General features: G+C 42.5%; 1 protein-coding gene across 4 annotated transcripts in view; it reads left to right on the top strand.

The window, feature by feature from the left end:
• Positions 1–27396, top strand: part of LOC138073110 (IQ domain-containing protein H-like) — a 131559-nt gene that overhangs the window by 80635 nt on the left and 23528 nt on the right. For 3 of the 4 annotated variants that reach the window (XM_068964604.1, XM_068964603.1, XM_068964605.1), the window contains one exon: positions 22060–22230. The exons of the other annotated variant lie outside the window; for it this stretch is intronic. In XM_068964604.1, coding sequence (XP_068820705.1) covers positions 22060–22230 — 171 coding nt within the window. The remainder of the gene's footprint in view (positions 1–22059; positions 22231–27396) is intronic. 4 annotated transcript variants of the gene reach the window in all.

Here is a 27396-nt window from a genome sequence, read left to right as displayed (position 1 = left end):
TGTTCTGAAAACTGTTCCTGAATTTCTAAATACAAATGTATCGGCCTAGAACAGGAAAAAGAGACAGTTGAAACTATTTTCATTATGAGGGAGAGTGGGTTCTGGTCCCAGTCTTTAACACTTAGCAATTGTGATAGTTGAGACAACTCACTGGACCTCTGTGAGCCTCGCTTTTTCATTGACAAATAGTGAGTGCCTGCTCTCCTTCCCACAGGATGTTCTGAGAGGCTGAGCAGATACAAGGTGCTATTCTTATTAAATCAAACAGCATAATCACATGTAAAACTGTCACCCGAGCCCTCAGCAGGTCCTCAAACTGTGAGTGGAATCTGAATTGAATTAGCATTATTTTTAAAAGTCAGTGAACATTATCATCTCAAAGTGATATATAAGCATCAAAAGTGAATATATTTATTTCAGAGAGTGGAAAAACCAAGGTCTACAGACATATCATAATTCCTTATTCATTGCTATACTCAGCACCTAGCACCATGTCTAGCATATGACAGATCCACAATAAATATTTATTAAATGAATGAATGAATACTTCTCTCTGAGTACCCCCCCTCTAGTACTCTCATTTGCAAGATCTCCCTATCTCTGTCTTCAAGATATACAAGGTATTCACCAGGGGACTTCAATGAGATTTACTTTCCCTCTTTAGGGAAGGTATTTTATTTATATATAAGAAGGTTAACAGCATATATCTAAATTAAAATTTAATAGGCCTTTAGTATAAACAGAAGTGCCTGTTATTCAGTGTTTTTTAAATGCTATCATAGGCACATTGTAAATCACAAGTTAATACCTAGTGAAGGGAAAATAGATCCCAAGGGTTCTGAAGCATTACGGTAAAAGACCTGTCCCTTTGAAAGGTCTACATCTTTGTACCATTGAAAGAGACCTGTAATTTACAAGTAATAATAATGATGACGGTGATGACATGACTTCTGCAGTAAGCACAAAGGCAATGATGAGAATAATTTTTACAGTGAAAATTACAATTATGTTTCTTAACACTGATAGTGCAGGTAAGCTAGTGACCAACTTTGCTATATATAATCTTACCACATGTAATTGTCCTTAAATGTTGGGTTCACCTCCTTACATTTTAAGTCTTAACCTTTAGAAAGACTGAGCCCAAGCCTAAACATCAGCTCCTGAATAGAACTTTTGTTGGTCGACAAAGAAAAGAGCCAGTTCCTCTGTTTATATCTGGTTGTCTCACCCAGGACTTCTTTAGATGACTGCTCTCATCATGGAGATTCTTGCTTCCTTTTGAATGAAACCCGGACACTTCTCCCTGAACTTAGAGGTCTTTAACTAACTTTAAATACCAAAAACATTGCCAGTGAAGGGCAAATATGAGCACTCACACTGCATCCTGCAGTTTTCAGAAGGTGCTACAGTTCTGCAGGACTCAGGAGGGCAGCAGGTGGGGAGAAATGAAAGTCTCCCTGCTGCTGCTAAGAAAGACCAAAACATTACCCACAAACAGGTGGGTACAGTTTGTCTACCAGCATCACAGTAACAAAGCTGAGTGGCCTATCCTACTTCCAGCTGTTACCTGTGGTCAAGACTTTTTTTTCCTTAGGAGGACATGAAATATTCCTCTGACCTGTGGGAGGATGCTTTGGCAGGGAGGAGTGAGGTGGACTGAGTAAGCCAAGAGGCACATTAGAAGCAAAGCCCTCCCATCCACCACTCTGACCTCTGGAAGCTGGCCCTCATGGGAAGCCAAAGAAACCAGCTTTTTCTCTTTTTTTTCTTTTTTTTCTGCCTGTGCCCAGCCACATGTGGAAGCTTGGTTTCCTGACCAGGGATTAAACCTGTAGTCCCAACATTGGAAGTGCAGTCTTAACAACTGGACCACTAGGGAAGACCCCCCCCAAAGAAACCAGTGATCACCATCCCACAGCCCTAACACTCACCTACGCCGACCCACCCACCACGGAGGGGACAGATAATCGCCCTACCCACAGCTTTTCCACATTCTCTCTGATACCCTTGGGGAAAGGAGAGATTCCCAGAATCTCAGATAGAATGAGAAAGGGGAGGGGCTGCAGGGAAGGGAGAAGGGGCTGTGTGGTCACAACTTTTTGTGTGATAAATTTTCCCCTTTGAAAAAGTCCTGAGCATTCACTTTCACTTTATTACACCTGAACCATGTTGTTGGGATGAAAAAGTACAGGGTGATTTGCTCTAAGCCTTACCTATTTCTTACAACAGCCCTGAACCATCCCTCTCCCACAATGGGGTACTAAGTGTTTTTCTCATTGATCAAGTCCAGAGTATCTCTAGGACAAGATACACTAGACCTGCTTGGTGGCTCCCATATTAAATAAATGCATTCTCATCCTGCCTTCCAGTGATCTGACTTATTGAAAAGACCTTGCTGCTGGGAAAGATTGAAGGCAAAGGGAGAAGAGGGCTACAGTTGATGAGATGGTTGGATAGTATCACCAACTCAATGGACAAGAGTTTGAGCAACCTCTGGGAGATGGTGGGGGACAAAGGAGCCTGGCGTGCTGCAGTCCATGGGGTTGCAGAGTCAGACATGACTTAGAGATTGGACAACAACAGCAACATCCAGCCTCCCACATGCCACCTTCATTCCTACAATTGGCCTTTCCTTTCTTTTCTTTCAATATACAGCTTCCTTTCTTTTAAAACATGTTTCAAAATCCAACTCTTCATGAAAACCCCACCTTAGTAATCCCCCTTCATTGCCACTTCATTCTCTAGCTTCTCAGAGCTGAGGTACAGCACTGACAGCCGGAATAATTACGAATGGTAATATCAACTGTCTATTGAATTTTTGTCATGTGCCAGACATTATATGGGCTTCCCTGGTAGCTCAGCTGGTAAAGAATCCCCCTGCAGTGGAGGAGACCCCGGTTCGATCCCTGGGTCAGGAAGATCCACTGGAGAAGGGATAGGCTGCCCACTCCAGTATTCTTGGGCTTCCTTGGTGGCTCAGCTGGTAAAGAATCTGCCTGCAGTGTAGGAGATCTGGGTTGGATCCCTGGGTTGGAAGATCCCCTGGAGAAGGGAAAGGCCACCCACGCCAGTATTTTGGCCTGGAGAATTCCATGGACTGTATAGTCCATGGGGTCGCAAAGAGTCAGACACGAATGAGTGACTTTCACTTTCACTTCACACATTATATATTTCATGTGTAGAAAAGAATACTCTTCTCCCTAATTTACAAATGAGGAAACTGAGGCTAGAATGACACGTTCAAGGTCACTCAGCAACTGAGTGGCAAATCCAGGGTTCAGACCATGATTTAGCCGCCTGCTGAGCGCACGTTCCTTCTCCCACAGCAGGTATTTCCCATGGTGCTGCACCGAATCGGTGATGGTGACGTCCCTTGTCAGTCTCTCCCCTCTCCTCAGCCACCATCACCAAAGAAAACGTATGCTCCCCTTGTAGATTCTCAATATGCGCGTTGAATTGAGCTGAACAGTTTAAAGCTAGAAAACACATCTCCTATTTTTTTTTAACATATTCCATCCTTGTGCTCAGCACATAAGGTAATCATTAAATGTTAATGACTAAGGGAAATGGAATAAAAGCAGTGTTGTGGTAGCCATTTTTAAGCCCTAAGAGTTTAAATGAGCAAGCCTGTGCACAGCCCCACAGCTGGGAGCGCCATATTGCCATTCAGCCAGAAGGTGGATTCACGGGATGGGAACACTGAAGGCAGACACCACAAGAATGGTTAAGTCAGCTTTCCAAACCGCTTTCTACAAGTAGCTACTGACTTTCCTGCCATAATAATTTCACCATGATTAGCCTGCTGGATGAAAAATCCCAGGCGAGAAACATGAGTGTTAGAAGGATTTAGAATAACCACTGAATACTGGGCTAAGGTTGGAGGTGATGTTGACAGTAGACACGTTCCCATCTAGCTGGTCAGAAACGTAAGAGAACTGCCATCTAGGTTTCTATTATGGGCTTTATCTTTCAGAATAAATGCCCTCTTTTTAATCATTAGGTTTACAAAATCCAATCTTATATTCTAACACTTATGATATGAAAATGTGTATTTGGCAGGGAATAGTGTCTTAATGTTATCAATTTTTGCTTCCTTTTGCTTTCTTTGCTCATATCATGAAATCTTACTTTTCACCAAAACCTTACTTTGTAGCTTTTTAACTTAATTAAATATATAGGCAATTACTGACACCATCTGTCTTCATAGAAAAAGAACAAGAAGTGACACAAGAGACTGGGACTCTGAAGGGAATATTTAGCAAACAAAATCTTCTAGCTCCACTCCAGTAATATTCATTTTTAGGAGCCCTTCTGTTATTTTCAATCATTTATGCTTTTTAGAAATAATGAATTTGAGCTATACTTAAAATGTGGTGACTTTGGTATGGTTTTTTCTAAAGAAAATATCAAGCAATCCATTGCTTTTTCAGTAAAACAAAACCTTAAACATGCCGTTGAACATCTGTTACTAGTACAGTCTAACACAGCACTTAAAATCCTTTAAAATCCCTGAAAACCTTTATTAAGTTACATGAATCTTTTGCATAAATAGAGCTGTTTTAACAGTATGTATATTCCTTTAAACATATATTTTGCTTTCTTATACATAAGATTCATTGTGTTGCTTAGTATTCCAAGTCCTTAAAATAAATAAATGGCTTCACTTTTTGAGGGACTCATTCTTCCCCTACAGACCACATTCCTAGCCCACTCTAGAGTTTTACTTACTTATGTCAGTTTTTAAAAAATCTTATCCAATTTCTTCACAAACGTCTTAATATGTAAATATTATCAACCCAACCCATTGAAACGTGACCAGAATCAGTCAGGATCCAATACAAAATACAAGTCCAAATAGCAGAATGCCCCTCCCATGGAGAGAACGTTGTCAGAATATAGAGAGGAGTTATAGAGGAGTCGCATATAGCTCCAAAAGAACATGGGATTGGCAGTTACCTCCAAGGAGGGCAACTGGGTTCTTCTGCAAGTCTTTCCTGAACTGAAAGGTGCAGGCTTTGAACCCCTTGTGTCAGCTACTAGGAATCCTACCCTCATGGGTATAAGTGTGGATAAGAGGGCAGCTCTAAAGAGGCTCAATATAAAAAAGACATGTTTCAAAGAAATAACTGTAAGACTTCTATTCATGTTAAAGACATATGGTATACTAAAGAATATGCTATGTCAGATTTAAATATATACAGAGAAAGAGTTTTTTTATTCACTTGTTGATGAGGGAAATATGAAGAAAGTGATTTCACAATTTTTCCTACAATTTGACTTAAAGATTGTATAAAATAATTATCAAATATAAATAGAGTTAAAACTAAGAATTCACATATCTGCCATGATTTGCAAGCCCTCTAGTGCATTCTCCTGAGAGTAAGCTGTATGTTGCTGCTGCTGCTAAGTCACTTCAGTCGTGTCCGATTCTGTGCGACCCCACAGACAGCAGCCTGCCAGGCTCCCCGTCCCTGGGATTCTCCAGGCAAGAATACTGGAGTGGGTTGCCATGTCCTTCTCCAATGCATGAAAGTGAAAAGTGAAAGTGAAGTCACTCAGTCGTGCCCGACTCTTAGCCACCCCATGGACTGCAGCCTACCAGGCTCCTCCATCCATGGGATTTTCCAGGCAAGAGTACTGGAGTGGGGTGCCATTGCCTTCTCCGAAGCTGTATGTTAAGAAAGTGCATTGAATTTTTAGAAGAAAAGATAGAGAGACAAGGGGAGGAAAGGACGAAGGAAGAAAGGAAATAGTTCCCATAATGAGTTTCTTTCATTTGCTAGAAATTGAACTTAGGGACAAATGGTATGTCAGTCAAAGCAGCCTCTGGGGTGAAGCTCAGAGGAGCAGAGCCCTAACTGAGCAGCAAGGCCCAGACAGGTAAGCCAAGACTGAAAAAACCACTTACTCAGGTGAAACTACAGAGTGATTTTCTGTCAGTAGTTACTCAATTGGGATTTTTCCCAGGCCCCTAAAGCTCTTCCCATACATTTCTGGGAAGTGACACAGGACTTCTGTTGATCATGGTAGGAGCCTTGCCTTTTGGCCTACACTGAAGGACAGTATTTCTTTGTCTTCATATAGCTCTTTCATTATAGGCCGTCAAAGTGCTTTACAGACAAGTAATGGGGAAGGCGAGGCAGAAGGGTGTTAAGTGGGTCACCCAAAGTTCCACGATAAGTCACAGGCCTCTCTCTGGCTTCAGAACAACCAAGGAATTGGTGGAGCTTCTGGAGGTGACTGCCAGCACCGTGGTGCTCTCTCACTTTCAGCCGGGGTTTGTTTCCCTTGCCAGGTGAAGAGTGATTGCCAAGATCAAGTACGAGGAAAACGTGGACCTCGGAGCCAGGCAAACTGGGACATTAATCCTAGCCTTGCCACTTAGCTGTGGAACTTGGGCAGCTTTGGGGGTTCTTTGAGCCTCCACTTCCATTTCTATAAAATGTGGGTATTAATATCTATTTCACAAGGCTGTTGTGAGGATGACATGAGAAAATACCACAGTGTCTTGTACATAATAAACCCTTGATGCACATTAATTCTCCTTCCTCTTTCCCCAGCCGAAGTCTGCCTCCTAGAGTCTGTCCTCCATGTGGTCAAATAGGCAGCTTTCTAAATACTGCTGCCATCAACAAAAATAGCATATTGGCTATCTTTGTGCCAAATCTTTCAAACACCAGAATCTGTGAACAACAGAGGCAAAGTTGTGGAATCCATATTCATCTCTCAGATAATCAAATCCACAAGGTTCTATTATGGTAAACAACTCTCTACTGCCACCAAATTAGTCATGACTTATTGTATTATTAGTTTAACTTGATGTCACTGTGGAGGGCATATAGCTTGGGAGTCACTCCCAACCACAGAAGGTAGGCTGAGGTGTTGGTGGGGGTAGGGGGCAGACCCAGGAATGGGCAATGAGATGGGAAAAGGGAAGCAGATGTGTTTAAGACAAAACTTCGCTTTAGTCACGTGCCCAGTTGCCTGACTAGCCCTGCCACTCTTCTGGATTTGACCACACCCAGCCCCACTCAGTACAAGAATTGATACAAAATGAAAGCCTGGGAGGTTCAAGAGGGAGGGGATATATTAATATGTATACATATAGCTGATTCACTTTGCTGTACAGCAGAAACTAACACAAAATTGTAAAGTAATTATACTCTTTTTTTTTAATTTTTTAATTTTTTTAATACTCATTTTTAAAAGAAAAAATGAAAGCCTGCAGTAGGCAGTCAGCTAAGTGTCCCAGAAAAGTGATGCTGTATTCCCAAGCCTGAGTCTTTTTGACAGGTGTTAATATATTATCAGAGTTTTCCACAGTTTATTGTGATCCACACAGTCAAAGGCTTTGGCATAGTCAAGAAAGCAGAAATAGATGTTTTTCTGCAACTCTCTTGTTTTTCGATGATCCAGCAGATGTTGGGAATTTGATCTCTGCTTCCTCTGCCTTTTCTAAAACCAGCTTGAATATCTGGAAGTTCACAGTTCACGTATTGCTAAAGCCTGGCTTGGAGAATTTTGAGCATTACTTTACTAGCATGTAAGATGAGTGCAATTGTGCAGTAGTTTGAGCATTCTTTGGCATTGCCTTTCTTTGGGATTGGAATGAAAACTGACCTTTTCCAGTCCTGCGGCCACTGCTGAGTCTTCCAAATTTGCTGGCATATTGAGTGCAGCACTTTCACAGCATCATCTTTCAAGATTTGAAATAGCTCAACTGGAATTCCATCACCTCCACTAGCTTTGTTCGTAGTGATGCTTTCTAAGGCCCTCTTGACTTCACATTCCAGGATGTCTGGCTCTAGGTGAGTGATCATACCATCATGATTATCTTGATCGTGAAGATCTTTTTTGTACAGTTCTTCTGTGTATTCTTGCCACCTCTTCTTAATATCTCCTGCCTCTGTTAGGTTCAAACCATTTCTGTCCTTTATTGAGCCCATCTTTGCATGAAATGTTTCCTTGGTATCTCTAATTTTCTTGAAGAGATCTCTAGTCTTTCCCATTCTGTTGTTTTCCTCTATTTCTTTGCATTGATCGCTGAGGAAGGCTTTCTTATCTCTCTTTGCTATTCTTTGGAACTCTGCATTCAGATGGGTGTATCTTTCCTTTTCTCCTTTGCTTTTCACTTCTCTTCTTTTCACAGCTATTTGTAAGGCCTCCTCAGACAGCCATTTTGCTTTTTCACATTTCTTTTCCATGGGGATGGTCTTGATCCCTGTCTCCTGTACAATGTAACGAACCTCATTCCATAGTTCATCAGGCACTCTGTCTATCAGATCTAGTCCCTTAAATCTGTTTCTCACTTCCACTGTATAATCATAAGGGATTTGCTTTAGGTCATACCTGAATGGTCTAGTGATTTTCCCTACTTTCTTCAATTTAAGTCTGAATTTGCCAAAGCCTTTGACTGTGTGGATCACAATAAACTGTGGAAAATTCTGAAAGAGGTGGGAATACCAGACCACCTGACCTGCCTCTTGAGAAACCTATATGCAGGGTCAGGAAGCAACAGTTAGAACTGGACATGGAACAACAGACTGGTTCCAAATAGGAAAAGGAGTACGTCAAGGCTATATATTGTCACCCTGCTTATTTAACTTATATGCAGAGTACAATCATGAGAAACGCTGGGCTGGAAGAAGCACAAGCTGGAATTGAGATTGCCGGGAGAAATATCAATAACCTCAGATATGCAGATGACACCACCCTTATGGCAGAAAGTGAAGAGGAGCTAAAAAGCCTCTTGATGAAAGTGAAAGTGGAGAGTGAAAAAGTTGGCTTAAAGCTCAACATTCAGAAAACGAAGATCATGGCATCTGGCCCCATCACTTCATGGGAAATAGATGGGGAAACAGTGAAAACAGTGTCAGACTTTATTTTTGGGGGCTCCAAAATCACTGCAGATGGTGATTGCAGCCATGAAATTAAAAGATGCTTACTACTTGGAAGAAAAGTTATGACCAACCTAGATAGCATATTCAAAAGCAGAGACATTACTTTGTCAGCAAAGGTCCATCCAGTCAAGGCTATGGTTTTTCCAGTGGACATGTATGGATGTGAGAGTTGGACTGTGAAGAAAGCTGAGCGCCGAAGAATTGATGCGTTTGAACTGTGGTGCTGAAGAAGACTCTTGAGAGTCCCTTGGACTGCAAGGAGATCCAACCAGTCCATCCTAAAGGAAACCAGTCCATCCTAAAAGAGACCAGTCCTGGGTGTTCATTGGAAGGACTGGTGCTGAGGCTGAAACTCCAATACTTTGGCCACCTCATGCGAAGAGTTGACTCATTGGAAAAGACCCTGATGCTGGGAGGGATTGGGGGCAGGAGGAGAAGGGGATGACATAGGATGAGATGGCTGGATGGCATCACCGAGTTGATGCACATGAGTTTGGATGAACTCCAGGAGTTGGTGATGGACAGGGAGGCCTGGCGTGCTGGGATTCATGGGGTCACAAAGAGTCACACACAACTGAGCGACTGAACTGAACTGAACTGAATATATTATCTCTTCCAGCCCATGACTTCTTATTGAGCACCAGGTATTAACACTTGCTGAGTACTAGTTTGCTTTATAAAGCAGATATTTTCTTACCCACATATGGAAAAGCTTTTTATAAGAAAGACTTGAAGAATACCTGGAATAAATTCAGAGGGCAGTCTGGTAGGTGGTTTATCATGGGATCCCTCATTCACTCATGATTATACATGCAACTAGATTTAAACTAGTGGTCATACAAATTGTGGAGGTGTCCTGCATAGCAAGGGTCTCCTGGAGACTGGTGTGTGTGTGTGTGTGTGTGTGTGTGTGTTTGTATGTGTGTGTGTAACAGCTTTATTGAGATATCATTCGCATAAAATTCCCTCTTTTAAAGTGTATGGTTCAGTGGCTTTTTGTATATTCACAGAGCTAAACAGTCATCACAGTTATCTAATTTTAGGCCATTTCCTTCAAGAAGAAACTGTACCTATTAGAAATCACTTCCCATACCTTCCTGCTTCCAGTCACTGAAGACTGTTTTCTCTCTCTGTGGACTTCCCTACTCTTATTTCATATAAATGGGATCATACTAGGTGATCTTTTGTGACTGGCTTCTTTCACTTAACAGAATATTTTCAAGCTTCATCCATGTTTAAGTATTGATCAGTGCTTCATTCTTTTTAATGGATGAATAATATTCCATTGTATTTATATACCACATTTGGTTTATCCATTCATCGGTTGATGGACATTTGGGTTGCTTCCCCTCTTTGATGGTTATGAACCATACTGCTATGAATATTCATGCACATGTTTTTGTGTAAACACATTTTCATTTCTCTTGCTTGCCTATCTAGCAGTAGAAATGTTGGTCATATTGTTAACTATATGTCAAATCTTTGTGTGTGCAAACATACGTGCTCCATCGTCTCCAACTCTTTGAGACCCCGTGGACTGTAGCCCACCAGGCTCCTTTGTCCATAGAATTCTCTAGGCAAGAATACTGGAGTGGGTTGCCGTTTCCTACCCCAGGGGATCTTCCAGGCCCAGGGATTGAACCCGCATCTCTCATGTCTCCTGCATTGGCAGGTGATTTGTTACCACTGCATTACCTGGGAAGCCCCTCTTCCCACTTCCCAGGTTCCTCAAATCTTTGAGAAACTGCCAAACTCTTTTCTAAAGTGACTGCACCATTTTACCATCTTAAGCAATACATGAAGCTTCCTATTTCTCTATATTTTGACCCACACTTTTCATTGTCTTTTTTATTTCAGCCATCCTTATAGGTTTGAAGCGGTATCTTTCCTGTCTGTGTTTTAAAGAGAAGATCTATTTCCTTGTGTTATTTAATGGAATTGTCCAACAAAGATTTATTGTGCATACATAGCAGGCGTGCTGTGCTAGGTATTATGCAGGATTCAGATATGAATCAGAGGGCCCTGCTGTTGGTCTGATTCTCCTTTCTAGGAATTTCCCAAATGTAAACAACTTTAAATCAAGGGCTCTGAACTCTGGTCTCTTCTCCTCTTGGAGTCTTGTGCCTGGGATTTGAGGAGGCTGAACAAGATCTCCTCAGAGGCCACAACCAGTGTTTCTTGCCCACATAGTCTGGGCAAGATTGTTCTTTATAAGACATTCTGGTTTACTGGAGCCATCAAGCAAACTAGGAGGGGAAGGCGAACTCTACTGCTAACTCATTGTGCTGATGGGACCATTGCTGCACGCCCATCCCCACTTCACTTTGCAGGACAGCCTTCCAGGTCCACAAGGACTGGGCACAGGGATTCTCCCCCATGGACGCATGGGTCTCCAGAATAAGAGCTTCCTGTCTTGAAAACCCACACAAAACCCTTTTGGAGATCATTTTAATAACTTTAAAAGAGCACTTCTCAACTAAGCAAATCATTCACCAGTCCTGACATTTATAGTATGAAAATTTAAGAAGAATGACTATCTACAGCATGGGATTATTATATTGAATTGGCATGGAAGAAGCACATATAATTACTAGTCCTAGAAACCTATAACAGATTATGAAAATTGGGTTTTCATGGTTATTATACCTTAATGGTCAATGGCAAAATAAGAAAATGGCTTTCCAAAAATTCATAATAAAAAAAGCGAGGAAATACTTAAAAGCAAAAAAGAAATGAGTATGTAATTCTGTACCTTAAGAATACAAATAATATCAGGTAGGCCATCAATCTTGAAAGTAAAAGAGAGAGAATCGTAAATTTACAGAGGCAGTGGAAGAAGCTTGGAAAGGAAGTGGAGAAGGCAACAGTGTATTAAAAAGGTTTTGTTTTTTTTTACAAAAATGGAAAACATAAATATAGCTGCTCATGGCACAGGTTTAAGTTTCAGTATTTTCCATTTTGGATCCCCATATTAATTTTGAATACTGTTCCTACACATCCTTTAAGAATTTTCAAAATCACAGTGAAGCTTCTGGTGCTATAAAGAAATTGGACCATGAATGCTGGTAATTAGGTGTCATGGAAAGAGCTGGAGCAGGAGTCCAGAAACTTGGTTGCAGCTCTTCCCCTAATTGTGGTACCTGAGTGTGTCAGTTCACCTCTCAGAGTCCTCAGCCATAAAATTAGGAGGTGGGAATGATGAATGTCATTTTAGGTCTGCCAGGACAGGACTGTTTAAATAGATCTCTTTGGGCCCTGAAAATTTTCAGTTTTAAAGATTCTATTACCCTGCTGCTGCTGCTGCTAAGTCGCTTCAGTCATGTCCGACTCTGTGCGACCCCATAGACGGCAGCCCACCAGGCTCCGCCTGGGATTCTCCAGGCAAGAACACTGGAGCAGGTTGCCATTTTCTTCCCCAATGCATGAAAGTGGAAAGTGAAACTGAATTCGCTCAGTCATGTCCGACTCTTTGCGACCCCACAGACTGCAGCCTACCAGGCTCCTCCGTCCATGGGATTTTCCAGGCAAGAGTACTGGAGTGGGGTGCCATTGCCTTCTATTACCCTACATCACATCAAATGTATAAATGCACCCTCATGGAATGTGACACAGATGTAACTGTGTAAGAGTTGTGTTCCACTTAACTGACATGTCAATTTTGTTGATACATTGTTATTTGATAGTTTTCATATTGGGGGCCAGTAACTTTTTCTTTTTTCCAGAATCCATGTATTTTTTAAGGCCTTTGAAAGTCACGGAGGCCCTAGGCGTGATGGACTACACGGCCCTGAGTGCTAAGTAGCAGGGCCCAGATTTATTGCTTCCTTTAGCCCCGTAAACTCCAAAGGCCCAACATCAGGTAGTGGCCCGATGGGTGGGAGAGAGAACTCTGGATGCTCTGAGAAAGTTTTGTGGAGCTGTGATTTAAACTGTGCCGAGAACAATATATAGAATTAATAGAGACAGAGAGGAAAGCTTCCAAGATGAATACTAGGAGTCTCAACTGTTGATCAGGGCCCAGGGTGACTGCCCCAACCAGCAGAAACTGCAGTTCACCTCTCTGAGAGACTGAGCCATCCCAGAAGCCGCCACTAGGTGGCAACATGCCAAGAGGCTGCAGTCCCCTGTGCCTGTCTATTGATATTTTTATGTAATACAAACAATTCTTACCAAAAATCATAATCACATCAATATTTTCCTAAGTAAAATTCTTACAGTGCAGTGTACCACCTTCCTTAAAATTAAGTGTCAGGTGTGTTGTTTACCACAATGGAGAGTTTGATGCTGTCTAGCAATTCAGTGATCAAGATGGGAAGAGATCTCACTTAGTAGCTGCTTCCCTGGGTTGGGAAGATCCCCTGGAGAACAGAATAGCTACCCACTCCAGTATTCTTGCCTGAAGAACCCTGATGGACAGAGGAGCCTGGTAGGCTGCAGTCCATGGGGTTGCACAGAGTCAGACACAACTGAGCAACTAACACTTAAGAAAATGTGTTCTCTGTGTAATAGATGGGATTCTGGAACCTATTTTTAAACAGCATCTGAGAAGAGTTAAATGTGTACCCTGTGTTTGAGAATCAGGCAAGAATACCAGAGTCAAGAGCCAGGCAAGTAAGTTCTTACTTCCTCCCCAGACTGCTCCTGGCAGTCACACAGGGAACAAGTCCAGATTTGTTTCTGCCAGACCCCACGATAATAGTCTCATATCATGTAGTCACTGGATCTTCACAACAACCCTCAGGGATAATGAACATTAGTCTGTGTTAACAGACAAGGAATCTGAGGCCCAGAGAGCGAAGAAAGTTAAGATCACGCAGACAGCAAGTGGCGAGGTCAAAACTCCCTCCTGCTGAGGTCCTGAAACTCTGGTCCAGCACTCTATCCATCCAGTAAAGACTTCTGCCTCCTTCAAGGTCTCTATCACTCTCAAGTTGCCATCACTTCTTTTCCTTACCAAGCTTCCCCTGCCATTCTCAGCCTTATTTCATCTCGACCTAAACCTAGTGAGAAGCTTGTCCCTTAGGGAAGGCCTCATGTCCTGCAGACCTTGCCTCTCTTCAACCAGGGAGAGATAAAACCCAAAAGTAACAACAGAGGAAAAACACCTCCCTACAGGGACTGATTCTGCTTTATCCCCCCAACCCAGCCAAGCTCATCCTTCTGATTTTGTAGCTGAGAAGGGAGAAAAGGTGCCTGAAATCCTATCCCAGCCTCTAGAACACCATTCAACAAAGTCATCTCACACTTAACACTCCCAAGCCTGAAATCTTAATTTTGTCCTTTAAACTACTCTTGGTTTAAATTGCTAAACTAAGCCATCTGTCCCACGCAGTACACAGTAATTCCACCCTTCCGCTCTGTTGTTGCTGTTCTATATTTTTTCACTTATTTCTGGCTGCACTAGGTCTTTGTCGCTGTGTGTGGGCTCTCTCTAGTTGCAGTGGCTTCTCTTATTGCAGAGCACAGGCTCTAAGGCACGTGGGCTGGGTAGCTGTGGCTCCCAGGCTCCAGAGTGTGTGAGCTTCAGAAGTGGTGGAGCAGGGGCTTAGTTGCCCTGCAGCATGTGGGATCTTCCTGGGCCAGGGGTTGAACCCATGTCCCCCACATTGGCAGGCAGATTCTTAACTATGGATCACCAGTGAAGTCCCACCTTTCCATTTTTTTTCAAGTCAAAGGTCCTGGAGACATCCTTGATTCCTCTCTTTCTCTCACACCTGCATTCAACCCATCAAAATGCCCTTTGGGTTCTAGTTTTGAAGTGTATCTATAATAAGGCCACTTCTCCCACCCTCTACTATCACCATACTGAACCACCCACCATCGTCTCTCACCCAGACTACTGCAGCAGCCTCCTCGCTGACCTCCCTGTTTCCATCCTTGTCATCTCACAGTCTCTTCTCCCCACTGCAACTAGGGCAGTTAAAAATATGTTATATCATGGCACTCCTCTGCTCAGCACCCTCAAGTAGATTCCCAGCCTCCACAGTTACAAGTGAGAAATAAGCCCCTGGCTCTGTTTTTAGACAAATCAGTAAGAACAGGGGGAGCCTTGGCCACCCATGACTGTATAGCCCAGCCAGCAGAGAGGTCGCCTGACCTCCAGAGCTTAGGCATAGCCGTGGGTCTGACTGAGCGTTCGGTTTCACTCTAGAAAGAATCCACTGGGCAAACAGTGGGTTTCCTATTATGTTGGGACTGTGAATAAAGACATGAACGTGGGCAGGGGGTGGTGCACGCATCCTCCAGCCACGACAGGCTGCTGAGGAAGGTGGGTCATGTACCGTGCTTTGTTCCAAAGGCCTGATGTTATCTCTGTGATGAATGAATTCCCAGTGCTGCATCTCTTGGAAGCCTTAGTTGGAGGATCTACCTTTTTAAAAAACTCCACATGAGCAACAATATGGATGAACCTGGGGGTGATTATGCTTAGTGAAATAAGTCAGAGGAAGATAAATACTGTTTGTTAGCACTTATATGTGAAATCTCAAAAGTAAACTAGGGAATATAAAAAAAAAAAAAAGGAAACAGACTCACAGATACAGAGAACAAACTAATGGTTACCTGTGGGAAGAGGGACAAGGAGAGGGGCAAGATAGGAATAAGGGATTAAGAGATACAAACTATTATGTATAAAATAAACTACAAGAATATATGTAAAGCATGGGGACTATAATCAGTATTTTATAATAACTTTAAGTGGAGTATAATCTGTAAAAATACTGAATCACTATGCTGTGCACTTTAACATAGTATTGTAAATCAACCATGCTTCAATTTAAAAATTCAAATGAAAAAAGACTGAATATTCTTAACAACCTACTGACTATTTTTCCAAATTTATTATCAGAATAAAAGGTTCTATAATAAATAAAAATTTTAAAATGGAAAAAAATTCTATACAAGCTTAGAAATGTTCCTAATGAGCCTCATAGATGCAGCTGAGGGAGGGTTCACCAGGACTATTATCCCCTGATTAGTGGAGGAAAGTGGCCCAGAGAGGTGACTTGCCGAGAGTCACAAATATTTGTCTTAGACTCTGGTACTGAGAGTAGGGCCTTTAGCAAGTGACTTATCCTGTCTGGAACATCAGATTCTTTTCCTAACAAATAAAGAAGGAGGAAAGAAAACCTAAAGATGGGTTTGCAAAACATCCAGACTCTGACAGCTCTGAAATTCTCTGATTCTTCAACGAATGTTATTTGATCTATCAATTAGTCTCTCAATCCCATACCTACCCCAATGCCCAAAAGAGAAGGTTGGCAAGACCAAAGTCTTTGCTGTTTTATTTGCCCTTGGAGATGGTCGCAGGATGTAGGGCCTGAGCACATCTGCCCACATCTATACCCTCTGCCACCCATCCATCCTGCCTGTCACAGGAAAGAGGCAGGAACAGCAGGGGTGAGCAGGCGGCCTCCATCTGCCTGGAACACCTAAGGCAAAAAGGGCTCAATACCAGGACCCTGTCTCCCGCACCTCCCCGCACAGAAGCATATTATTATCATTTCATCCCAAAGCTTGCAGCCTATGCAGGACCCAGAACCTTGGAACTGAACAATTCTGGACAAGCTCGCCTCTGCCTGACCCTGTCTTCAGTTCTCACATGCTTGTTTAGAGGCACTGAGGTTGTGGTAGCTTCTTGGTTTGCCTTGCCCCAGCTCTGCCACCGCAGCTGCGGTGTGGACTGCGTCTAGCCCAGCCCAGTCAGGGAGTGTAGAGCTGGGGTTCCGCAGCACCTCTCCCACCAGCCCCCTCTCCCCACTGGCCCTGCCCCTGGCGGAAGCTGCCACAGACTTTTTTTGCAACCAATCAAATTAGAAATAGAATATAAACCACAAATGTAAGCCACATGTGTAATTTTCTAGTCATGCTTAGTTGCTCAGCAGTGTCCAACTCTCTGCGGCCCCATGAACTGTAGCCTTCCAGGCATGTCTGTCCATGGGACTTTCCAGGCAAGAATACTAGAGTGGGCAGCCATTTCCTTCTCCAGGGGATCTTCCTGACCCAGGGATCAAACCCAGGTCTCCTGCATTGTGGGCAGATTCTTTATCATCTGAGCCACCAGGGAAGTAGTCTCATTTTAAAATGTAACTGAAATATCAATTAAAATAATGTTAATACATAATGTGTTTTATTTAACATAAGCAGGATAGTATCATGTGACATGTAATCCATATATAGTATCATTTCAATTTGTAATCTGCATATAAATATATTGAGATATTTCACATTCTTTTTTACCTCCTGATTCTTCAAAGTCTGGTGTGTATTTTACATTTATGAAAGTGCAAGTGAAAGTCGCTCCATCATGTCTGACTCTTTGCGACCCCATGGACTATATAGTCGATGGAATTCTCCAGTCCAGAATAGTGGCGTGGGTAGCCTTTCCCTTCTCCAGAGGATCTTCCCAACCCAGGGATTGAACCCAGGTCTCCCACATTGCAGGCAGATTCTTTACCAGCTGAGCCACAAGGCAAGCCCTTTACATTTATAGCTTATCTGAATTTGAACCAACCACATATCAAGTGCTTGATAGGTACATGTGTCCAGTGGCCACCATAATAGATAGTGCAGACCTAGAATATACGTGAATTTGTATATAATTTTACTTATCATAAATCTGCTAATGTTAACATTTTGTTATATTGTCATCTAGTCCTTTCTAGATATAATTTTTACAAAGTTGAAGTCATATTGTCTATATGACTTTATATCCTTCTCTTGCTGTTTTATGTCTCTTCCTACATCATCAAGAGTTATTCGCAATCACCATCTTTAATGATCATGTCATAGACTCTCCCATCACTTGGATGTGTCATAATCTCCTTAGCCAATGACCAGATGTCGGACAGCTGCAATTTTTCAATTTTACAAATAATGCTGAGATGAAGATTTTTTGTGTTGTTCATGCTTCATAATGCCTTGATGTAAACCTCTCTAGTATTGTAGCCATTTTTAACAAAATGGGTTTTGAATATCATTAATCAGTCAAACAGCTATCAACAAGTGCTTTATAATGGGCAGCTGATACACCTTGGCTTCTTGTCCCACCCCTTTGATACCTGGCTCTGAAACCCAGGGCAAACCACTTTGCTTCTTACACTTGAGTTACTCTATTTATAAAATAAACTGACTGTCTTAGATGATTTCTGAGAGTCTTTCCAAGCACTAACCTTCAATGGTGTTTTCCCCTCACCCTCACATCTAACCAATTAACCTATCAAGCTAGTAATTTTAAGTCCTAAAGTAACCTCAAAGCCACCTCCTAAACATTTTAAAATATATCTACTTCTCTCCATCCCAGTCACAGTGCATTTTTACAGTGCTGTGTACATCATCTCACATCTAAAGCATGTTGGGAGTATCCAGTGTCGAGAGAGAGAGTTCTAAAAGTAACAGCAAAATCCAAGATCAAAATAGGACCAAATAAGATATGTGTGAAAGCCTGGGGCTGGCACAGAGTTGATGCTCAATGAATATTTTCTGCCTTTAAATCTGAAACCAGCTTCTAGAGCCCCACTTAGACCCAGTCGCTGAAAGGCTGTGGAGGAGTTCACAGTGAAACTTCAGAGGTGCTGCTGTGCCCTGCTGGGAGCCAGCCTGCCCCAGACACTGGGCGCTCTCAGAAGACAAAGACGCAGCAGCTTCCCCTAAAGGCCTGACAGTCTAGAGGGGGAAATTGGAACCCCTGTCCGCTAAACAAAGATGCCTCAGGCGGTGTCTTCAATAGAAAAACCAGATGGAGAACAGAACAATTATCTGAGCAATTCAGGCAAGCCTGCTGTTGAGGAAAAGGCTTGAAGAAATTTGTTCTGTTTCCTTTGTGAACCAAGGGGTTAGGGAAGCCTGGAGTAGCAAAATTACGTTGGGTCTACAAAAAGTTCAGAGTTCTGGCCTGTGCTCTATAATCTTAGGCAAACCATTAAGCCACTTTTTGATCTTAGCATCTTCATGGGTCAAGTAGAGTTAGGGTAATACCAACCTTGTTCACACCTAACCACAGACTGGATTGAGTTGTGAGGTTGAACCCAATGCTTATGAATGGGGAAAATAGCTATTAAATGAGGCAATCTAATAGCTGCATAGAAAACTGAAACTGTGTCTCCTAAAATTCTACTCCTCTTAAAGGAAACGTTTAGTATTCATCAAAAACATCTGTATTGAACTTTATAATATATAAGGGAATTTTATATGCATTCTATTTTGCTTTCAAAATCTTTTGTGATATGTATTATCATTTGTGCCTTTTACACGTAAAGATACTGTGACGGAGAGAATTTAAATAACTGTTTCAAGTTTGCACTGTTTGCGAGGGCCAGATTCGGGCTCTCCAACTCTGATTCTTGTTCCCCTACTCTGTTCTGCTTCCCACTAAAATCCTTATCACCAAAACATTAATATTATTAACGTTTGTTATATGTAATTCCTTTGGTCAAGGACTCTGCAATATCAATATAAGCTCTGGAAAAAAATTGCCCAACGTGTAAGAACAGGAAGTTCACTTTCTCATATTAAGGAAAAGTAGCTGTCCCCATCTGATTTGCATTTTATGCCATACAGCAGGAAATATTTAAGTTGACAAATAGGATATTTACAACCGCAACAGATACTTGGCAGTTGGTTTTTAACAATTGTTGCAAATGTGATTTATTTGCTATTATAAAAGGGCATTACTGTGAGAATATGACTGCTGAAATTAGCTTCAGTTTAGCAAGGGGCCTTGACAGCCTGACCTCTTAATATCCTTATAATGATGCCATTTACATTCAATGCTTACTCAAGTCACTCACTGATAGATCTGTTTGAGAGGCGTCCACTCTAGGGCAGATGTATTATGTATTTCAACATACCAAGTTGGTGTGCGAGGCACATGTAGGCCTTCTAAGGGGAAAAACTATTTAATCAAGTCTTCACAAAAATGTGTTAGTTTCCAATTTCCTACAGTGAAAATGCATTACTGCTAATTACAGCATACTCCAGAAACACAATACTTCATGTTTTCTCCACAAGACATTTCCATGGCATGGAGATATTAAACAAAAACATGTTTGATCCTCTGTGCTTTAGCTTTGAGTATGACTGGGAAACTGGTCCAGGGTAAGATGGACTGGGTCAGGATTGATGCCGTCTCCTCCAGCAGTGAAGGGGCAGAGGGTGGACTTAGTGCCAGGCAGAACTCTATTCAAACCCCAATACCACCACTTCATAGACACAGTTACCTCTCTGAACCTGTGTTTCTTTATCAGTGACATGGAGCTGTTATGTTTAAGGTTATTATAAAGATCCGAGATGTCTGTGAAGCCCCTGGCACACTGGAGGTATTTGATACATGGAGACTGGCCATGCGTGTGTGACTTGTCAGAGCTTAGAGGTTCCTTTCTCCATGATACAGCCCTGACATCACTAGCCAAACCCGATCTGTCCACTCCTTCTGCTTTGGTGGTACTTGGTTCCATCCCTCAAGTATTCATTGTGTTATAATTAATTGAACATGATTCTGTCTTCCCCTTCTTGGTGTAGGAGCCATGTCTCTGCTTTTTACACTTAGATGACTAGCACAGTAATATGCCTTGAGCACTGACCTGAGGAGGATTCTGGATTCAGTGTAGGGTGGGGGAGTGACAAGAGAAATTAAGGATGGTCTGCCACAGGAGAAGGTAGCACATGACCCACTTTGCCAACAGCAGTTTAGCACATAGTAGATGCTCAGTAAGTGTCTGTCGAGGGAGTTACTGGACATTAATCAAGCATCTAATAACTTAAGAGTAACTTATTGCTTATATGTATCTGTCTCTCAAAGCATTTTAGTTTCTATTGTGTCATAATATCCTTCTAGGACTTCCCAGGTGGCACAGTGGTAAAGAATCCACCTGTTAATGCAGGAAACACTGGGGTTTGATCCCTGGGTTGGGAAGATCCCCTGGAGTAAGAAATGGCAACCTGCTCCAGTATTCTTGCCTGGGAAGTTCCATGGACAGAGAAGCCCAGTGTGCTGCAGTCCCTGCGGTCACAAAGAGTTGGACACAATTGAACAACTGAGCATGCATGCACACACACATCCCTCTAATAACCCTGGTATTCAGCTATGGTGACTGCTATCATGGTTTCCTGGCATAGGGTAGGTGAAATTACTTTCTTGTACTCTTAAGGTGAAAATAGTGGTAGAGCTAAGGCTTATCGGCCAACCCTAAGCTTCCCTTAAGAATCATATTGCAACATACAGAATCTAGGAAAATAGTACTGATGAAATTATTTGCAGGGAAGAAATGGAGATGCAGACGTAGAGAGCTTGTGGACACAGCAGGGCAGGAGAGGGAAGGATGAATTAAGAAAGCAGCATTGACGTATGTACAGTATCATGTGTAAAATAGATAGCTAGTGGGAACCTGCTGCTTTATAGAGAACCCAGCCTAGAGAGCTGGGATGGGAGCAAGGAGGGAGGCGTAAGAAGGAGGGGAGATATATATATATATATATATATATATATATATATATATATATATATATAATTATAGCTGATTTGCATCGTTGTACTGCAGAAACACCAACACAACATTGTAAAGCACTTATCCTCCAATTTAACAACAAAAAAAAACAACTAAATTTAAACTTTCCACAATAAAAATGTTATTTTCCCTCCAAAAAAAAAAAAAAAGAAGAATCATATTGCAATTCCCAGAGAAGCCAGCACTGCTTTTTCTGAAGCCAGGGCAAACTGCCCTTTTCTAACATTTACTCACCCTTTGCCTTCGCTGTCTGCTCCCTTGTATCTCGCTATCCTCTGGAGTTCCCATCCAACTTCATTTCTCAGTTGAAAGCCTTGCACTGGTCACTTTAGAAATGGCCAACCACAGGCAGAAAAATCAAAGGGTACAGGAGACTTTCAGAAGCAGGACTCTCCATCAGATTATCTTGGCCAGGTATTTCCAGCTGTGTAAACGCCCCACAAGAACCTTGAATCTTCTGACAAGAATCGGATTGAAGGCTCTATCCTTCTGTTGAACAAAGGAGAAACATGAGCAAGAGCATCTTAAGTCACGTATTCACTGGCATAGTCGGGTCTGGTGTGGTTTAGGGTGGTTCAGGGCGGTTATGGATGGTAGGGGCCTTCTCTCCTGCTGGCAGTTCGTATCCTCACTTCTATGGTTCCTGTTCTACTCAGGTGTGGGCAACAGGCCTCAATCTCTCGTACAGTGACCAGCTAGCCCTGACTCAGCTCACCTTATACTTGACCAATGGCCACCTGGATTGCAGTTTGAGCACCCTCAAAGTGCCCCGCTTTGCTCCCAAGAAAGACAAGAAAATGAACAACCTAAATGTTCAGAAAGTGTCGGTAAGTGACCGATGATGCATGCTAATTCTCCTCAGTGCCATTTACTGAGCTCTGGTTGTGTGCCAAGCTCCATGGGTCCAGAGGGAAGAAAGAATTTCAGGAAAATCTTTGAAACTCCCAAAATGGGCTTCTGGCACAGGAATGTAGGAGAGGGGAGGCAGCATTCTGTAGGAACCGGGAATGTCAGAATGGGGAGAAGCACCATGTGGAAGGACGGAAGAGCATGGGGCTTTCCAGGGCTGGATGTCTGGGTGTTCCCCTCTGTTCTCTCCTCAGCTCACTTCCCAGTACAAGTATGTCTATATCCATGGCTGCAGTCACCAGAAGCTTCCAACCAAACCTGTATTTTTCTAGCCGAAATCTCTCTTTTGAGCCTCCGACTCCTCGATTCCATATTCAACAGAATGTTGGAGAGGCTTCAGGCTCAAACTACCCACAGTTGCACTCGTGGTCTCTCCTTCCTTATACTTCCTCTTGGTGAGCTGGGCCAGAAGCTGATCAGTCACCCTATGTCCCAGCATCCAGTCGGCAAGCAGCTCAAGTTGATGCTTGCTGCTAAAATGCCTCAACTCTGACCCTTCCTCTCCCCATCAAAGATACAGCCTTCATTTCAGCTTTCAGGGTCTCACACTAGTGTTATAATGCTTCTCACTAAGATTCCCTGCCTCCTCTCAAGGTAGTCAAGGCAGTCGAGGTGAATCTGAGCATGTTACTCCCCTACTTATGATTCTGAAATGACTCCTGTCATTTTTGGGAAAATCCCAAATTCTCAGCTTGGTTGATGAGGCCCCTCATGATCCATGGCCCAGTCTCCCATCTCGTCACTAGCCTATCTCTCCGGGGCTGGAGGCAATAGTTCTGCCACTGGTTAAGGTTTACCAACCTCAGGACTCTGGGTAACAAAGGGTAAACCTCTATGGGGACAGTGGGCTAGGTTGGTCCTGGGGAAGGAGTGCAAAGGTCAAGAGGACCAGATGGCCCTTCCTATAGGTGGGATATGCGAGCAGATTGGGGCTTAAGCCACAGCTGCTCTGACAATGCCAGAGGGTTTCTTCTGCCTCCTCTCACAATAGTGAGCTTTGTGCCCTTTTTGCAAATGAAGCTCTACTTGAGATGTGAATATGTCAAGCAGATAAAAGAGGAATGCCAGTGGTTAATAGAACCCCCACACCAGTTCCCTAGAGATATCATTTCAGAGCAGTATCTGCTGCCTCTCTCTTGAGTCTCTTTGGATCCAAGAGACACCTCTGGATTTAGAGAACCCTTTTTTGACTCTGCCAAGGATCCCTATATCAACTTCCTTAGCAGGAGCTCAGCATAGACTTGGAAGGGTAGCCTGAAAAGGGTGCCAGATGTCTTGGGGGGCTCAAGCAGCAGACTCCTCCTCCTCCTCAATTCACTTGTCCTGTGAGATACCCTTGTTCATGCGAATCCCTTAGATCTCTTTGCTTATTAAGACGAGAAGCAGAATTGGACTAGGGATGAGAAACAGACCTAGGACCTTGCTAGGGATATCCCAGGTTTGGTCCCACCTGTTCCCCTGTCCTCACCAAAGGGACCTTTACAAGACTCTAAGTTCAGTGCCAGAGGGAGGGACAGCAGTAGAATTTGATACTTTCTGGCTTAGCAAACCTAACTCCATGCCACTTCCCAAAGGAAGCTGGAAGCTGAGTTAGTATTCAATGCAAGACTTCCAAAGACAATTCGCTGCATTTAAATATGTTGCTCCAGAAATCTGCAAGCAGAGGCTTCACTTGGAATTAGAAGCACTTTCCCATCTTCCCCATCTTGCCTATAGATTTCAATCCTAGCTAAAGGCAACATACAGGAATTCTGTGATCAAGAGTCTTAGACATTTTTAGGAATTGTCTGCACTCAAGAGGGAAGCATTATGATCTTCAGTAAATCAAATGTCTCTACAATCACTGAAGAAGAGCTATGCAGATTTACTGAGGGAGGGACAAACTGGAAGTACTTTTGGTTGTAGAAAGATAAATGGAGGTTCTCACCCTGGTGCCACTGTGCACGTGTGTATACACGTGCTCCTGTGCGTATGTGAACATGTGATAGGAAAGTTTTAAAGGAAGCATGCACACGTGCACATGGTGCAATTTACAGCCAAAGTGAAGCTCCTGAACAAGTGTGAACAGACTGTGATGCCGTCAAGTTTACAATTAATCAGTCAGCTGACAAACCCCTCTGAAGACAAGAAAAGGAAACACACAGATAGAACCTAGCGATAATGAGGGCGTGTTCAGAATGAGTGCCTATAAGAGATTTCCAGTTTGGGCCTATTCCTAAAGGATAATATGCTGTGCAGGGGGAAAGCAAAAACTTTTCTGAACTCTAAGAAGAGCTATTGTCCCCTTAGTAGAAACAGGTGGCAAATCACTCTCATTTAGACCCATTTAGACAGAGGAGCCTGGTGGGCTGCAGTCCATGGGGTCGCTAAGAGTTGGACACGACTGAGAGACTCCACTTTCACTTTTCACTTTCATGCATTGGAGAAGGAAATGGCAACCCACTCCAGTGTTCTTGCCTGGAGAATCCCCAGGGACGGGGGAGCCTGGTGGGCTGCCGTCTATGGGGTCGCACAGATTCGGACATGACTGAAGCGACTTAGCAGCAGCAGCAGCAGCAGCAGACCACGCTCACGGACTTCTGGTCCCGTGTCCTCCACAAATAACCACTTGAAGGTGGAAACTGGATCAGATGAGTCCCAGACGTGTGTGTTTTGAAAATGAAAAGGAGTCACCTAACGGCTTTTTAACTTTTAATTAACATTCTGTCCGAGTGGACATAAATTGTTATCCTTTTCTACCCGTTTTTACTGTTCTCTCTCGATGGACCCTCCACACCATAGCTGGTGAGGTGGCCAAAAGGGATCATCTCTGGAAACATCTTAAAACAACCCCAGTCATTTATAAGCATTTTAACAGCACATGATCTGTAATGAATGATTAAGTAAAACCTTTTGTGTTAAATTATGATGTTAATAATGATTCTGTCTCCTGTAATTTATTATGAATTCTCCAACGCTTCGGGTTTGATTTTGATAGAATGCAACAACAGCAGAGTTTATGTGATGACTTTATTTTTAGAATTCCTTCTTTGAAGGCACACATTTCCCCACTACTGCTGCTACTGTAATTATGTACAAAACCAATCACTCATTAGAGTTAGGATACATTATCTTCTAGACAGATGAGGCTAAATAAGCAACACATTAATAATTCAGAGAGCAGTTCATTATGCATGTGGATGCCTGCTTCGTAACTGAAATAAGAACCTCATCAGCCTCTGCCAACCCTTAAACAATAGTTCTGTGTTATTGCCACCACATTCAAGTTTACGCTTGTTAAACTGCTGCTTGGATTATTTTATCAAACATTCATTTATTTGTGGTCCCTTACTGCCGAGAACAGATTTTGGAAGCTCCTTTTTTAAGTTAATGATTTGAGCAATGGGTGTTATTAATTCTCAGAATATTATAAACATGATTAATTTTCAGGCAGAGATTTATTACATAAGGATTTCAACTATGTCAACTGAAATGCATCACTGTCAAAACAAGTATCATGGCGAAAATAGAATATGCTCCACACTTCAAGTGCTGGTGCTCAGAACTAAATCAATTTAAATTGTGGTTGAAGCAAAATTATATTCTCCAGTGAAAAGGAGTATTTCAAGCTTCCTTTATTTAGCTTGAAGCGTTCTTGTTAGATTGTGATTTAGAAAGGTAGTTTAATAAAACTAGACTTCTACCAGTAATATTTTGCCTTCTATTTTTTTCCCCCTTATTTTCCTAGAAAAGGCTAATCTCTGAAATTCCCACACACTCCAAACGTGGCCAGTGGGAATTTGGAGAGAACAGGACTGCACTGGAAGTCAGGGGCCATGAATTCTGATCCTTTCTCCGGCCTCAGTTTCCTGTTTTGCAAAATAGGGAAGGCCTAAATGACCCCTAGAATCTCCTGAGGCATTTACTTTTTATGGGGCTTGTATGTAGAGTAGGACTCTGTTTCAAGCCTGACTTGGGCACCCTCATGTACAGTGAGACCTGTGGATAGGGAATTTGTCCTGTAAGGAGACACAGGAAGGGCCCATCCCCACAGCCTTCCATTGAAAGGTCTTTTTCTTGAAGAATCTTTTAGAAAGGCATAACACTGTTGTAACAAGGTCACAATGTAAGTCCTCACCAGCCACACCTTAGCTATCAGTCAAAACTTTCAGCCAGAATCAACTGGAAGTAAGTTCACCTACTTTGTGCCAAGCATTCTGCTAAGCACAGGGGATATAAGGATAACTAGCAAAGAGCTCTAAGTTTTGCAAAGGACCAAGATAGGCCAGCATAGAACTATAATGCATATAATAACATGATAATAATATCCAAAATATACTAAGCCTTTACTCCTCACCACGTACTTTAACAAAATGCTTTACATGAATCTTTATACAACATAATATATGAGGCAGGTGCTATTATTATGCTCATTTTTAGCTAGGAAGACTGAGATAAGAAGTGTTAAGCAACTTGCGGAAAGTCACTCAACAAGCAAGTGTGGAAGCCAGAATTATGCCCAGGCTTGTGTTTCTGACCATTGTGCTACCCAACCTGCCTTGTGTTGGCTGAGAGTCAATGATTCAACCCCAGAGTACAGCTTCAGCTCATCCCTGAAGAAATCTCTGGGTGAAGCCATGGAAAAAGTCTTCTTCCAAAAGAGGCTTCATCTCCCTGTGTGAGGAGGTTATTTGCAGACATATTACCATTATCCATGGGCTCCTAATCTGCTCTGAGCTACTAGGCCAGGACTCAGTGAGCCCTGAATGGTCCAGATGGTTGTGGAGGAGTCTTCTGATGCAATAAAACCCATTTAGATTATGACTCCCTTGGTAAACCTAAATGGATTTTACAGCATTAGAAGCAAGTTGGTTAAAAATGATGCTTTCTATTTGTTATAATTTGTATAATGCTTTACACTTTAAATAGATGTGAGCTTATTTAACCACTAAGACCATTAAGGTATGACCTAAATCAAATCCCTTACTATTATACAGCAGAAGTGACAAATAGATTCAAAGGATTAGATCCGATAGACAGAATGCCTGAAGAACTATGGACGGAGGTTCGTGACATTGTATAGGAGGCAGTGATCAAAATCATCC

The sequence above is a fragment of the Capricornis sumatraensis genome, chromosome 2 (genome assembly GCF_032405125.1).
Source record: "Capricornis sumatraensis isolate serow.1 chromosome 2, serow.2, whole genome shotgun sequence".
In the NCBI taxonomy this organism is placed as follows: domain Eukaryota; kingdom Metazoa; phylum Chordata; class Mammalia; order Artiodactyla; family Bovidae; genus Capricornis; species Capricornis sumatraensis.
Note: the sequence above shows the minus strand (reverse complement) of the source record. Positions and strands in the feature narration are given on the sequence as shown.